The sequence below is a fragment of the Fistularia commersonii genome, chromosome 18 (genome assembly GCF_037954325.1).
Source record: "Fistularia commersonii isolate RoL2024-O1a breed Wild chromosome 18, RoL_Fcom_v1.0, whole genome shotgun sequence".
Taxonomy (NCBI): domain Eukaryota; kingdom Metazoa; phylum Chordata; class Actinopteri; order Syngnathiformes; family Fistulariidae; genus Fistularia; species Fistularia commersonii.
In genome coordinates, this window is record NC_141301.1 from 2,968,934 (window position 1) to 2,984,294 (window position 15,361).

Below are 15,361 nucleotides of genomic sequence, written 5' to 3' on the forward strand. Positions count from 1 at the left end.
TTTTTATAAAATTAAATCTTGTAATGAAATGAAATTACAATTTTAACAAAAACACAATCCAAAAAAATAATGGAATAAAAACCAACACAAAAAAACAATAAAAAGAATCATATAATTTAGTAAAAATCACAAACAAATAAAATTTCAAAAATCTTTAGTGTGAAATTAACCAAATCAATCACATTGAAGTCATTTTTTAAGATCAATACAAAAAAAGTTACATATTTAATTTAAATGAAAACAAATACACTTTCGAAATAAAAAATGTTAAGCAAAGACTGTAATATCATGTTAATGTTATACATAAATCATATATATATTTCATTTTTGCAATCATATTAATAATATATATTTACTTTTGAAATGAAATATTCAAATATAGAGGTTTTTTTCACTATTTGTGGTTTTCGGGATTATTTCCCCTCAGGCTTTTATTGTGAAAGGATCACGCAAGTGTTTCCGGTGTTGTGCCGTCACTTGCTTTGGATACTTGACGCGTCGGGCCCCGCACGCTCCGCAACGCGCCTGACGAGCTTGCGCTCCACGCAACACATCCCTTCAGATGGAATCCACGAGAAGTTGGAACAGGCGGAAGTCTGCGTGACGTGGAGACCTTTTGAAATTCGTGGACGTCGCCGATCTTTGCGGGAGAACGCGGTAGGGGGAATATAATCCCGCAAGTCTACGCGCGCGGAAACTCACGGATTTTCTGTTACACACACGCGGAAACGAGAACTTGTAGTTTCCTTGTTCGACTAAACCCCTTTCGCCTCCACGCACGGATCCGACGTGAGTGGACACGTCGGACACGTGACGGGATGCCACGCATCCCGTCACGCAAGCGCTGATCGACTTCTCGGCCGGAGCCATAGGTAACCCTACTGTCCTTATTATTGTTACTAATCAATAAAATCGATCACCTTGACCTTGACTTTGGTCCTTCTCAGACAGGCAGACAATAACAATAATAATAATATCGTTATTACAACTGTAACACACTCATTCCACGTGTAATAACGCAGTAATTAATCATATAAGTTAATATGCACTCGTTTGGATTAAGTATTATTATTAAGTATAATATACAGAATATTTTCCATTTTTCCTGCACTCTCTCTGCTCTTCTTAAAATCCCAAACACATGCTAAACAGTATCTCCCCGGTGTTTGGTGTATAAAGTACTGCAGCCTCATAAAAGTACTGCAATAAATACTCCTTAATCTGAACAATTGCAATATACGTGTGTTTCTGCAGTTTTTCCCAACCTTTTTTTAGTCACGGCACATATTTTACTTCAGAAAAATGACACAACACGCCACCAAATGAATAGGTCAATAACATTTTTCATGAAATAGAAGTGTCTAAATTTACGTACTCAGTGTGAAATCTAACATATCTAATTCGCAGAGTTTTTCAAGTTGCAATGCAAATTTCCCACATATGTGCATTTTTTTTCCAAAACACTCATTTCAACATCTGAAGACATGTCATCAATACTTGGGCTATTTTTTAACGCCACAGGGGAAATTATTTAAATTATGTTATATATAATATAATCAGCCGCAGGGAATCTTCAATCTTTGTAGTTACTGCTAACAGTTAGACAATTCATATTTCATTATATTTCTTATTCTTCCTCCTTTCTACTATTATCTATTACTGTTATGTTTTTGTACTTGAAACTCTGGCACAACAATTTCCTTCGGGATTAATAAAGTTGTTCTCATCTCTCATCTCTCATCATCTCATATCATATAATTCATATTATATATTAAATTAAATTATTTTTTAAATATTTTTCACAGTAGCACAACAATGAAAAAAAATATGAATAAATATAGTTATAATATATGATATATATTAAGTATAATTTAAATGAGAGAGAAAAGATAAAAAGATAGCAAATGAGATCCGGAAATAAATAGACTGCAGAGTGAAAAACAACAACAAGGATAGGAATAGACATCAGAATGAACCAAATAAAAAGCGATGAGTTCAGCAACTTCCAGAGCTTTCTCTCTTATCTTGGTGGTTTTCTTCAACGCCGATGAACACAACAGTCTGCGTTCTTATCTCGAGGTGAAGGGCGTTTGGTTTGGAGGTGGCGTTTAAGTTCACGTGGAACCGCGGCGCTGTTGGACAGCTTTTCCCCGAGTCGGTTCGGTCGGTTCTCCGGTAAAAGTGAATCCAAACGCAATCTAACTTTTTTTTACTTTTCTTCTGACCGCTACTCTATGCTTGGGCGTTCATCTGGATCAGAACGTTCTGACCCAGGTAGACTCACAGGTTCACTTAGTCCCCTAACTGGGCTAAATCAGAAACCACAGGACAGAAGGGAGATAAGAGATAAGGGAGATATCTACTTGTATCTTCGGCTTGTATCTACTCGCCGAAGGAAGTGAGACCCAGGAAAGCCTGGAGATCCCGTTGCTACCTTGAGTGCAGTGTTTCCCAACCACAGTGAGAGATCATCAGGTGCGCCGTGGAAAAATGCCCACTTTCACCTGATTGGTCCGAAAATTATTTATCCAACGCAAATAATGTGTCTTCCTATGTCTATGTGGGCAGCGTGCCCATTCCATGGCAACGGGTAGTGAATTAACCTGTGCATCTTGTGTATCAGAGTGATTAGTGACGCTTTGCGTGATACATTTTTAAAATAAAAAGTACTTGTATCTGCGTAAACAAACAGGCAGCATCGTTGAAAACTACCAAGACCAGTGAGAAAGCAGTGAAAGCTGCTATAAAGTTGCTGAACTCGTCTCTAAATCCAAACAGCCACACATCGTAGCAAAACATTAATACTACCTGCCGGCAGAATCATTGTAGAAGAAATGCTCGGCTCTGGCGTTGATAAAGAAATAGCCAAAGTTCTCTAAAATAATATCATTTCCAGACATATTGATGACATGTCTTCGGACATTGCAAAAAAGTGTTCTGGAAAAGTTGCACATCAGTGGGAAATTTGCATTGCAACTTGACGAATCTACAGATATTAGATATATTCGATTTCACACTAACTAAATTGAGACCACGGTTTCATTCTAATTCGTTAAAAAATGTTTTTGACATGTTTATTTGGTGGTGCGCCGTGTGATTTTTCTAATGTAAAATATGTGCCGCGGCTCAAAAAAGGTGGGGAAACACTGCTTTAGTGGGCCTTCGCCAAATCAGAAACCACCAGTTGAGGAACGTAGAACGGGAGGAAGACGACGACAAATGCAAGAATTACGTCACACCGTACGATGCTGGTGTTTCGGAGAAACTCCGAAGGGTGTTTCAAACCCAAAACACATTTAGGAAAAAAACCGGTGCACCCTAAGGACTAAACTAGGATTGTGATGACGTCTACGTCGGAGAAACCAAACAACCTCCGCGCAAACGGATGGTTCGACACAGAGGAGCCGCCACCTCAGGACTCCTCGGTCCACCGAAGGACGAGGCGCATTTTGTAATAACAGTGCATTTTGTAATAAACGTCCAAAATGTAATAACTTTTTCATTTCATTTTGTAATAAAGCCGCTTTTTGTAATAAACCGCCCCAACGCATTTTGTAATAAATTTTGCCGCATTATGTAATATGTTATTACATTTTGAGAAGATTATTACAAAATGCACTTTTTTATTCTCCAGGAAATGTAGTTACATGGAATTTATAGAATATTCTCTGTTAATGCAACCTTTTAATAGTGTACTGATAGTAATTGCTAAGTACCGCTACTAGGCTAATACAGTGATACTAATAATAGGCCTAGCTTTTACAAATACTTTAAAGTAAAATAAGATACAATTAACAAATAAACTATGCTTTAGAATTGTTATTACATAATGCACCATGTTGTTACATTTCCTAAAGAATAAAAAAGTTGCAAGCGCAATGCGGCAAAATTTATTACAAAATGCGTTGGGGCAGTTTATTACAAAATGCTTCTTTATTACAAAATGAAATGAAAAAGTTATTATATTTTGGACGTTTGTTACAAAATGCACCGTTATTACAAAATGCGGCTCAACAAGACGTCTTGGTCAAAACAGAAAAACATCTCTGAACAGACGCGATGTGTCACAAACGTCCGGATTGATACAAAAATGGATTTGCAAACACGGACCAGGACCTTCTGCAAAGATCCACCACCAGAAGCAGCCCTTGGAAACTTCTACATGAGCCTCAGTTCATGTGATCCGACGGGTTTCACCGCTTTGTTTAGCTTTACCTATTCAGATTGTGATCCGGGTCGTCCAAAAAACTTGCTCTTTTGTTCCAGCGAACGACACCACCGTTAGCAAAACAATCATTTTTCGACCAATCGGGTGAAAGTGGGCATTTTTCCCAAAACACACCTGATCATTTTATCATTAGCTTTAGCGCCTTTCTCTGTTTGCTTTGCTTTTATTCATTTTTCATTATCTCCCAAAAGGTGGATGAATAAAAAAAAAATCACTTTACATATTGATTTAATTCACGCAAATATGAGAGGTGTTAAATAATTCGCCGTCGTGTTTTCCCTCCCGATCTCACCTGCGGCTTTTGCTCCCAAACGGCGGTGGTGTTCCTTTGGCTCCGCCCCCTTTCAGGCGGCACCGCCTGCGTCCTGAGCGGCCAGCCCTTCGACACGGCCAAGGTGAAGATGCAGACGTTCCCCGGGATGTACCGCGGCTTCGTGCACTGCCTGGCGTCCACCTTCCGCCAGGTTGGTGCGCGGGGCCTCTACCAGGGCACCACGCCGGCCCTCGCCGCCAACATCAGCGAGAACGCCGTGCTCTTCCTCAGCTACGGCCTCTGCCAGGACGCCGTGCGGTTCCTGGCCGGCCTGGAAAAGGGAACCCAGCTCAGGTGTGTCTCTGACAACCGTGTTTTTTTATGTGTCGACTCAGGTTTTGTGTTATTACTATGTAATAGCGTGATAATACACCTCGGTTCTTTGTTGCGGTGGTTTGCGTCCTCGACCAGCGACCTCCAGAAGGCGTGCGCCGGCTCGCTGGCTTCTATTTTCTCCTCGCTGGTGCTTTGCCCCACCGAGCTGGTGAAGTGCCGACTGCAAGCCATGCATGAGATGGAAGCGTCTGGAAAAATCGCCGTCGGCCAAAGGAGGTCGGTGGCAACCTTTTTTTTTTTTTTTTGTTTTGTTTTTTTTCAAGGTTTGAGATGACCTCCAGGAATATTCCTCCAAATTCTCTCCCAATAATCCTGATTTAAATCTACTTGCCATGGCAACTGGACGTGAATTCAAGAAGTTGAACAGCAGGGGCGCTAACAGCTACCGTAATATTAATGAATGGGTGTATTTTCATACATATAATGTGATAAAAAACATGGTATATAAAGTGAAACCTCATTAATTTTGCTTCGTTTCCTCGGAAACTCTTACTTGGTCCTCTTTACTGGGGGTCTTCACATACACAAATGTCCAGTAATATTATGTTGAAGCGCAGTATGTACCGGTATTACATAATTAGTTATCTAATGTTGCAACCCATATTCGACCAAGAACCGACTTTAGTCCGACAATCAATCAAGCGAAGCGGCTTCGCTGTTTACCAAAGTCGCCCTAAAACATTTTGACAGATGTTTGAGCGCAGTGTGCCACATAAAATTGGTTGGAGGTCAGTAAGCACAAGAATTCATACATAAGGCGCACTGGATTATAAGGCGCATGGACGATTTTTGAGAAAATGTAAGGATTTTAAGTGTGCCTTATAGTGCGAAAATGCTAAAATGCTAATACTGAGAATGCTACATGTTAACAGCTAAAAAGATACAATAGTAGCTTGAATATTCATGCAAGCAATAATAACGGTGGCTCTCAGACTGCAAGTGGTTCCACAGAAGACCAGCTCGGTGACTGTTAATGCACTGTTAGATGTTGATAGCACATTAATAGTAATGTTAACAACTACCGTAAATGCCAGACTATTCAGCGTACCTTTAGCTGTACCCACTAAAAAAAAAAAGTACATATATAGGCCGCACTTGCCTATAAGCTGCAGGTGACATTTACGCAGAAATATTTTTACTTTAAATAAATAAATACTGCTAACATCCACAAGTATGTACTGGAAATGCTTTTTTCCAAACAGTGCCTGTAACACAGCCAATGAAAAATGAAAAAAAAAAGATAAATAATAACAAGGAAATCCATCATTCAATTTTCAATCCCTGCTTTCCTGGACTTCCTCCTGCACGATAAAACCATTGAAGTCGTCTTCTTCGAAATTGAACGCTCAGAATTTCACAATAATTTAATCACCCTGATGTGACAGGGCTAACTGTTTTGGCAGCGTGACGCTCTTTAGCCCCCCAAAATCCATAAATAAGTAAAAAAGTAGCGGCTTATTGTCTGTAAATAACCAGCTAACTTTTTAAATCACCTTGTTTTGATATGATAAGACTTTTCGGGATGGTCTCCTATAACATCCGAAGAGCTCCGTGATCACGGGAGCCGCTCAGTGTCGTCGCCGGGACGAGCGGCGTCCGACGTTGCGGACATTTTTCCCCCTCCAGCACGGCATGGACGGTGGTGAAGACGGTGCTGGAGAGGAACGGACCTCTGGGCTTCTACCAGGGCCTGACGTCCACCGTCGTCAGGGAGATCCCGGGATACTTCTGCTTTTTCGGCGCCTACGAGCTCAGCCGGACCACGTTTGCGCGCTACATGGGCACGGACAAGGAGGGCATAGGTAGGGGTTCAAATCCCGTGGATTCTGTTTGTCTTCCCGCTCTGATGCCACCTTACCGACGTCTGCAGGCGTCCTCCCACTCATGTTCAGCGGGGGTTTCGGGGGGGCGTGCCTCTGGCTGGTGGTCTACCCCATCGACTGCGTGAAGTCCAGGATCCAGGTGCACTCCCTGGCCGGGAGGCAGCAGGGATTCACCAAGACGCTGACGGCCCTCGTTCGCTCCGAAGGTGAGCCGCCGCCGTATCTAACGCCTAAAAGTTATCCCAGTTGGTTATTAACTACACTGCTCAAAAAAAATAAAGGGAACACTTAAAAAACACATCCTAGATCTAAATGAATGAAATATTCTTATGAAATACTTTGCTCTTCACACAGTTGAATGTGCTGACAACAAAATCACACAAAAATGATCAATGGAAATCAATGTATCAACCCATGGAGGTCTGGATTAGGAATCCCACTCAAAATTAAAGTGTAAAAACAAACTCCAGGCTGATCCAACTTTGATGTAATGTCCTTAAAACAAGTCAAAATGAATCTGTGTTGCTTCCTGAGTGGACACTATGATTTCACACAAGTGTGATTGACTTGGAGTTACATTGTGTTGTTCAAGTGTTCCTTTTATTTTTTTGAGCAGTATATTTCATGAGCTCAGATTCTAGGAGGAATAAAGTGTGTGTGTGTGTGTGTGTGTGTGTGGTGGGGCTGTTCTTGTTGAAAATGTGTGGAAAAAAAGTCCATTCATTCAGTCATTATTAATTGTGCACCGCTTATGTTGCGTTCAAGGTTATTGGATGACAACTGGGATTCAATTTGGACCGGTTGACGGTCAATCATAGATGTAAAACCATTCATTCATTCATTCATTCATTCATGCATTCATTCATTCATTCATTCATATATCATATAAAGACACGCAACCATTCACACTGTAATTCCCTTGTCATAAATATACAACAGCGGTCGGGAACCTGTGGCTCTTCCGGTGATGGCATGTGGCTCCCAGACATTTTTGAGACGAAAAAGAAAAAATCAAGTTTGGAACTGATTTTAAAATACTTGTGATATTTCTTTGTAATCATGTGTCATTTTAAAGTTAACAGAAATGAGTTTTGAAGATAAATTTCACCCGTCGGTCGGGTCGAGAGCCGATGGCTTCCGGTCGTTGTAAAGGTGAAGAAATTAATTTTATCAGATAGCCAACTAGTTTGTCCACGTAAAAGATGGCAAAAAAGAATTTGCATTTGGATCTGCGGTATGTCTAATATGCTATGATAAAATTGCAACGATGAAACGGTCGAATATAAAGCGGCACTTCGAACAAATCCATGCAGCACTAAAAGTCGCATTAAAAGTAAGACATATTGAATTTATTATACGTTAAAAATACAATATGGCTCTGGATGGAATATATTTAGAAATATTTGGCTTTTATGGCTCTCCTGGTCAAAAAGGTTCCCAACCCGTGATATATAACATTCACCCTTTCATACGGAACACATACAACTATTCACTCATTCATTCACTTCATATATATATATATACCATATTTTTACAACCATAAGGTGCACCACTAAAAGGCACAGTCTCAGTTATGTGTGCCATTATTTTATTTAACACACACATAAGGCGTACCTGATTATAAGGTGCAGGTTTTATATACAATCCACACACACACTTCCCCCTTTAACGTTCTCATGGTGTCCTCTATTACATCCGCCTTACAACAACAACAACACAAGGTGCACTGCACTATAGGGCGCGCTGCACTATAGGGCGCGCTGCACTATAGGGCGCGCTGCACTATAGGGCGCGCCACACATTTTGAAGAAAGTTTTAGACTTTTATGTGCGCCCTATAGTCGTGAAAATACGTTATATATATGACATTCACCTTCTCATTCACAAATCATAGATGTATAACATTCACTCATTCATTCATTCATGCAAGCAACCACACACCCTGTAATTCCCACGTCACAAATATATAACATTCACCCTTTCATTGCAATGTCACATTCACTCTCACATCATAAAGAGACATACAATGATTCACCCTCTTATTCACAAATCATAGATGTATAACTATTCATACATTCAAACGTCATAAATACATAACATTCACCCTTTCATTCACATGTCATATCATTGACGTGCAACCAGTCACACGTATAGTAACATATTACATAAATTTACAACAATTCACCCTCTCATTCCCACATCTGGGCACTTTAGGGTCTCCAGAGAACCTCCTGCATGTTTTTGGACTGCAGGAGGAACCCGGAGAAATTATACAAAATATCAAAATCTGACCTGTCTTTGGGTGAATGTGAGTCATAGCCTTCTGCTTCGCCGCCTGCAGGTCAGGTGACAGAGCCAGGAGGTCAGCGGAGACGGAGGTTTTGTTAAATTAAACATAAATATAAAATAAAAAAGTCAAATAATGGGACCTGGAAATGATGTCACGGTATCATCAGCTGTAATAACACAGTTGTAACATAGCTACAAGCGGTAACTCCAGCTTGGAAATGAATGGTTAGCATCAAAACACAAGACAGGAAGTGTGGAGTTTCAGATGATTTTTAAAAAAGAAAGGGAATCTGCAGAGTAGGAAATAAAACAAACCATAGGTGGATGCCTTGGTGACGGGTGGAGGCAGCAGAAGGCAAGGTTTGGACTTTTATTTCCAGACCCTTTTTTCCGGTTCCGCAGGTTTCGGAGCTCTGTATTCCGGCCTGACGCCCACCATGATACGGACCTTCCCCGCCAACGGCGCCCTCTTCCTGGCCTACGAGCTGAGCCGCAAGATGATGATGGATGCGGTGGCTGCTTGACAAAAGACCACCTGAAACTGTTAATTTTTTTTTTTTTTAGAAGTCGGCAATGTGATGCAGAAACGGAACTTTGAAATTCTAATAAAACTCAAATAAGGTTCAGAGGTTCTGAACCTTTTACACGGTTGTTACTATGTAATAGCACATGAATAAACGCTTACGAGGTCAAATTCTGAAAAAAAAAAAAAAAAAAAAAGACTTTTTATCTTCATTTGGTCTTTACTGTTTGAAAAGTGGAGACTAGAATGCATAAATGGAAAATAAAATTGAATTGAAGTCAGATTCAAAAGCTCTAATATCAATTTAAATTGAATTTTTTTTGTAAGGGTGCAGCTTTTTAATTGTCCTATTGTGTAATTTTGAAAGGGTCCCATCATGATTAACACTAAGTTGAATGACAAAGTATTTTGGTTCTGGGCACAGTTTTTTTTTAATTTTATTTTGTTTTCTATGTTATTTATTTATCCAACAGGTTGAAAAAATAATAATAATTATTATTTTTTTCTAATTATTATTGGATTCAAGACAAGATTGCATTTTTTTTTTTTTTTTCATAAATCACTAAAGAAATAGGTGCTATCAATGCTAAAGTGTATCGTCTATAAAACACTGACTTTTCTTTAATAAACGTTACAGCTGCTTGAACATCTATACGCCTGGAGAGCATTTGTAATGCAATTACTTTTCGGTAATCACATTACATTTCTGCATTACATAGAAACTATAATGTGATTACAACAGAAACAGCGTGACCGACCATGGGCAACCTGGTAATAACACACTAATAACACAATGCTGCAAGTAACTTTCTTAGAAGGACTCAGTAAGGATGAGTAATCAGATTACTCTTACTCAGCTCATACTTTGAATAAAATGAAAGTCTTTCCTCCCGTGGCGTCTGCAACCCAATGTTCCTGGAAACTCATGGGTCATGAATGAGCCGCTGTGCGCGGGTGTTTATGTTGTCAGCCGTCGTCGTCATGGCGATAAGGTGAGCTCCGTGGGGTTGCTGGCGAGCAGGAAAGAAGGTGAGAAGGTTCCTGGAGTCGCCCGGGTTCTTCACCAGCTCCAGCATGGTGACGCAGGGGAAGATGCAGGTCAGCACGCCGGACACCATCGAAGGTAAATAACTGTTTACTTCTTCTGCTGGAACACACACACACACACACACACACACACACACACACACACATCAGTGTGTTTGTTGAGGCCCTTGGAGATCAGTTACATCACCGGGACACTAATGGGACGCTAATGAGATCTGCCTATCCATCCATCTATCTATCTTATAATAACTTGCTCAGATATACATATATGTATATGTATTTGAATGTATATATTCTTGTTTGTGCATGTGTGTGTGCATTTGAAGATAACATAAGTGTGTGTGCATGTTAAGATTCTGCCCTTGTATCAATTACTGTATCATCGTTACTGGATGGTGTCCCTTTATAAAAATAATAATAATACACTAACACTGCAATTACCTCTAAAAGAAATCATTATTATTGACAGTAATAACTGTTATTATCAAGCAATAATAACAATGATAATAGTTAGTAATTCACCGACACTGCTACTACTAATAGTAGAAATCATTATAATTGACAATAATAACTATTATCATTAAGAAAATAATAACAACAACGATAATAATAGTACACTAACAGAGATGCTACTATTACTATAACTATCATTATTACGCAAATAATAACAATAATAAAAATTAGTAATACACCAACACTGCTACTACTACTAATGGAAATAATTATTATTGACAATAATAACTATTATCATGAAGTAAATAATTACAATAATATAAATAATAATATATAATCCGCCAACACTGCGATTACTACTAGTAGAACCATTATTATTGAAAATAATAACTATTATAGTTATTAAGAAAATAATAAAAACAACAATAGTAAAAATACACTAACAGTGCTACTACTACTACTACTAATAGGAATAACTATTGACAATAACACCAAATACTACTAATAAAGTAACTGTAGTGATAATAGAAATATTATCATATTAACAACAATAATAATAAAAATGATAATTTGTTAATTTTAGTGTCTCTTTAAACATGTATGAAGTAAATGTAGTCTGGTGAAGACGGTGTTTGAACCCTGACCCCCTTTGCTTCCTCTCCTTCCTCTCCTTCCCCTTCTTCCTCCTGTCGGTCCCCTGCAGACAAAGGCTCGGGGAAGCAGGCCTGCTTCGGCTGGATTCTGGTCGCCATCTCCCTCCTCTTCATCCTGGGGACGTTCCCCCTGGCGATATTCATGTGTGTGAAGGTGAAGCCCGCCGTCCGACATTCGACACCCGCGCCGCCACCCGACACCCGAGTCGTACGCTTACGAGGGCGAGGCCTCGGAGCCGCGGCCACCCGCCCTCACAGATTTATCTTTTCTTTTCCAACTCGTGTGACTGACCTATGCGCAGATCGTCAAGGAGTACGAGCGCGCCGTCATCTTCAGGCTGGGCCGAATCGCCGACAGGAAACCCAAGGGGCCAGGTACGGCTCGGGCACTGGAAAATACATGAATTAAAACATACAAATATATTGATTTTATTTACATTAAAATATCAATATATAAATATTAATATTATATTAAATTATCCATACTCAGAGCATTTAAAACAACCGAATAAATATATTAATAGTATTGAGTTATTACATGTTATTATCAGTTAATAATATGCTAATAACAACAGTACTGTATTTTGCGGACTATAAGGCGTTATAAGGCACGGTGATCTTGTTCTTGCAGTAGGTGCAGGGGATGGCGAGTGTTTCTTTGTAACCTTTGGGGGTCCTCGTACACACAAATTTACAGTAATATTATGTTGAAGCACAGTACGTTATCACAGATCCACTATTACAAAAACTGGCAGAGATAAGCCTACTAAGTATGGTTTTCTGATTGGTTTATTGTTGCCAGCGATAGTGAACACCTGAAGCTAGAGTGAGGTTGGAACAATGTTGTCGTCCAGCACTACATAATTAGTTATCTAACGTCGTCTGACGTTGAGGACCGACTTCGGTCCAACAATCAATCGAGCGGAACGGCTTCGTCGCTTACCAAAGTCACACTAAAATATTTTGACAGATGTTTGAGCGCAGTGTACCTTGTGAAATTGGTTGGAGGCCATTAAGCACAACACGAATTCATACATAAGGCGCACTGGATTATAAGGCGCATGGCCAATTTTTGAGGAAATGTAAGGATCTTACGTGCGCCTTATAGTGCGAAAAATACGGTAATTAAATTGGAATTTAACTCGAAGTGACACTTTCTCCCCCAGGACTCTTCTTCGTCGTCCCCTGTACCGACACATTTGTCAAAGTGGACCTGAGGACGGTGTCTTTCGACATCCCGCCGCAGGAAGTGAGTTTGGTGATTTCTTTTGAAACAAGATAAACAGGCATTTCAAAAGCGGGATCCCAATTCTGCACCGCAGATCCTCACCAAGGACTCCGTGACGGTGTCCGTGGACGGCGTGGTCTACTTCCGCATCGACTGCCCCATCTCCTCGGTGGCCAACGTGTCCAACGCGCACTCGTCCACCCGGCTGCTGGCGCAGACCACCCTCAGGAACGTGCTGGGGACCAAGAACCTCGCCGAGCTTCTGTCCGACAGGGAGGGGATCTCGCTCAGCATGCAGGTGAGCTCGCCGCCCCCGATCTTCAAACATGGCCGACCTCCGTCCCTCACGACCACCTGTCGTTCCAGCTCTTCGTCTTGACTTTATCTTCTACGCTGATGTGCATGATGGCTAACACGTGCTAACAATAGTTGCGGGTTATGCTGGCAACAAGTAAGAGGCGGTGGCTAGCTGTTAGCTCAAGTTGTTGGCAACATTATTCTATTAAAAACATTTATTCAAAAAAGAAATGAAAATTATTTTCAAAAATTGTTTTATTATTTACTTCTACTTTCCCTCTTTCACCTCATCTGCGGATCGTTTTCATATGAAATAAGAAGTGCTGTTTACACATAAATTGACTGAAAAAATACACTAAAGTATGAATTATTTACTTCTGATTTCCCTCTTTCACCTGCATCACCCGATCAGTCGCTTAGTTTCATATGAAATAAAAAAAAATGTTTAAAAAGAAATGATTGACAGGAACATAATAAAAAGATCAATTGAAATTATTTTTATGAAAATTATTTACTTCTACTTTCCCTCTGTCACCAGAGCATCACCTGATTTGTGTCACATTTTCATAGAAAATGGAAGAAAACTTTTGGTGTTTACACATAAAATGATAGACAAAAAAAAAATTGTAAATAAAAAATATTTTTATCTAAGTTATTAATTATTTACTTCTGCTTTACCTCCTTCACCCGTATCACCTGATCTGTGAATCGTTTTCATGTAAAATAAGAAGTGCTGTTTACACATAAACTGACTGAAAACATACATTAAATGATGAATTATTTACTTTACACCCAATCGGTTGCTTAAGTTTCATATAAAAAAAAAGATGTTTAAAAAAAAAATGATCGACAGGAAAATTGAAAGAAAAAAAAAAAAATTGACATTAAATTTAGGATAATTAGTTGCTTTTACGTTGTCTGCTGGCAATTGCTAATTGCTGCTTCGAAAAAGAAACGATTGATAGCAAAAATAAAATACAAATCATATTTTTTTACTCACTTCTGCTCTGTCACCTAATCTGTGGCTTATTTATATATAGAATGGAAAGAAGTACTTCTTATTCATTGACTGCAAAATTGTAAAAAAAAAAAAAAAAAAGGATTTTTTTATGAAAATCATTGGCTCATTTACATAAATGATAAGAAAAAAGTAAAGCTGTTCAGACTTAAAATTAGACAGCATCACATAGTCGGTGTGTGTGCTTGTGTGTGTGTGTGTGTGTGTGTGTGTTCTTCACCTTCAAACCAGAAGAATGACCATTAATCCAGCTTTTCTGAGCGAGCTGCAATTCCCCTTCTGGCCACAAGGGGGCGACAACTGGTTGTGTTTTCGCAGGGGTCCCTGGACGAGGCCACGGACCCGTGGGGCATCAAGGTGGAGCGCGTGGAGATCAAGGACGTCAAGTTGCCCCAACAGCTGCAGAGAGCCATGGCGGCCGAGGCCGAGGCCAGCAGGGAAGCCAGGGCCAAGGTGAGGCCGGCGGCGGGGAGCCTCCGCGGCGGGTAGCCACTCGAGGAGCTCACCGGAGATGCTAACCGCCGTTTTCGTTCTAGATCATCGCCGCCGAGGGCGAGATGAAGGCGTCGCGGGCGCTGAAGGAGGCCTCGCTGGTGATCGCTGAGTCGCCCTCCGCCCTGCAGCTGCGCTACCTGCAGACCCTCAACGCCATTGCGGCGGAAAAGAACTCCACCATCGTCTTCCCGCTCCCCATCGACATGATGCAGAGCTTCATGCAGAGGAAGTGAGACGTTCAAGGGAGGGGTTGTCGTTTCCGATGCTCTTGTCGATCTTCTCATTAGCTTCATTAGCCGCTTGGGTCCCTACGTGTTTATTACCGCGTAATTACAGTCATAAGCGCTTATTAACGTGTCGTGCACAGGAGCCGTGACATCACACTCACCACATTAACTGTCTCTGCAATCGGCAATTAAAGGCGTCACGTGACGCGTCAATCATTTATGAGCCTCTTATATATCGTCGGCTTCTTTAAATAAGTCATTATTGTTCCCAGACGTAAAAGTTGAAGTCATTTTTAAATGAGAAACTGAGCCGATAGTGAAATAATAAAACACTTGTCAAAAAATGCCTTTTTTTAAGAAGGTGACGATGTGTTTTCTGGTTAGATGAAAAAAAACCTATATATTTCTAATTATATATAAAGTGTATTGCTC

The 15,361-nt window shown here is 40.2% G+C and overlaps 2 protein-coding genes across 2 annotated transcripts; both read left to right on the forward strand.

The window, feature by feature from the left end:
- Nucleotides 1–785: 785 nt before the first annotated feature.
- slc25a15a (solute carrier family 25 member 15a) lies at nt 786–11,358 on the forward strand. The gene is made up of 6 exons (XM_086164826.1): nt 786–872; nt 4,577–4,835; nt 4,953–5,093; nt 6,504–6,679; nt 6,748–6,906; nt 9,391–11,358. The coding sequence occupies exons 2-6, from the start codon at nt 4,630–4,632 to the stop codon at nt 9,510–9,512; spliced, it is 804 nt and encodes a 267-aa protein (XP_086020952.1). The 5' UTR covers nt 786–872; nt 4,577–4,629; the 3' UTR covers nt 9,513–11,358.
- Nucleotides 10,524–15,269, forward strand: stoml3a (stomatin (EPB72)-like 3a). The gene is made up of 7 exons (XM_086164825.1): nt 10,524–10,634; nt 11,715–11,818; nt 11,967–12,039; nt 12,831–12,913; nt 12,987–13,190; nt 14,526–14,660; nt 14,744–15,269. The coding sequence occupies exons 1-7, from the start codon at nt 10,586–10,588 to the stop codon at nt 14,933–14,935; spliced, it is 840 nt and encodes a 279-aa protein (XP_086020951.1). The 5' UTR covers nt 10,524–10,585; the 3' UTR covers nt 14,936–15,269.
- Nucleotides 15,270–15,361: the final 92 nt, after the last annotated feature.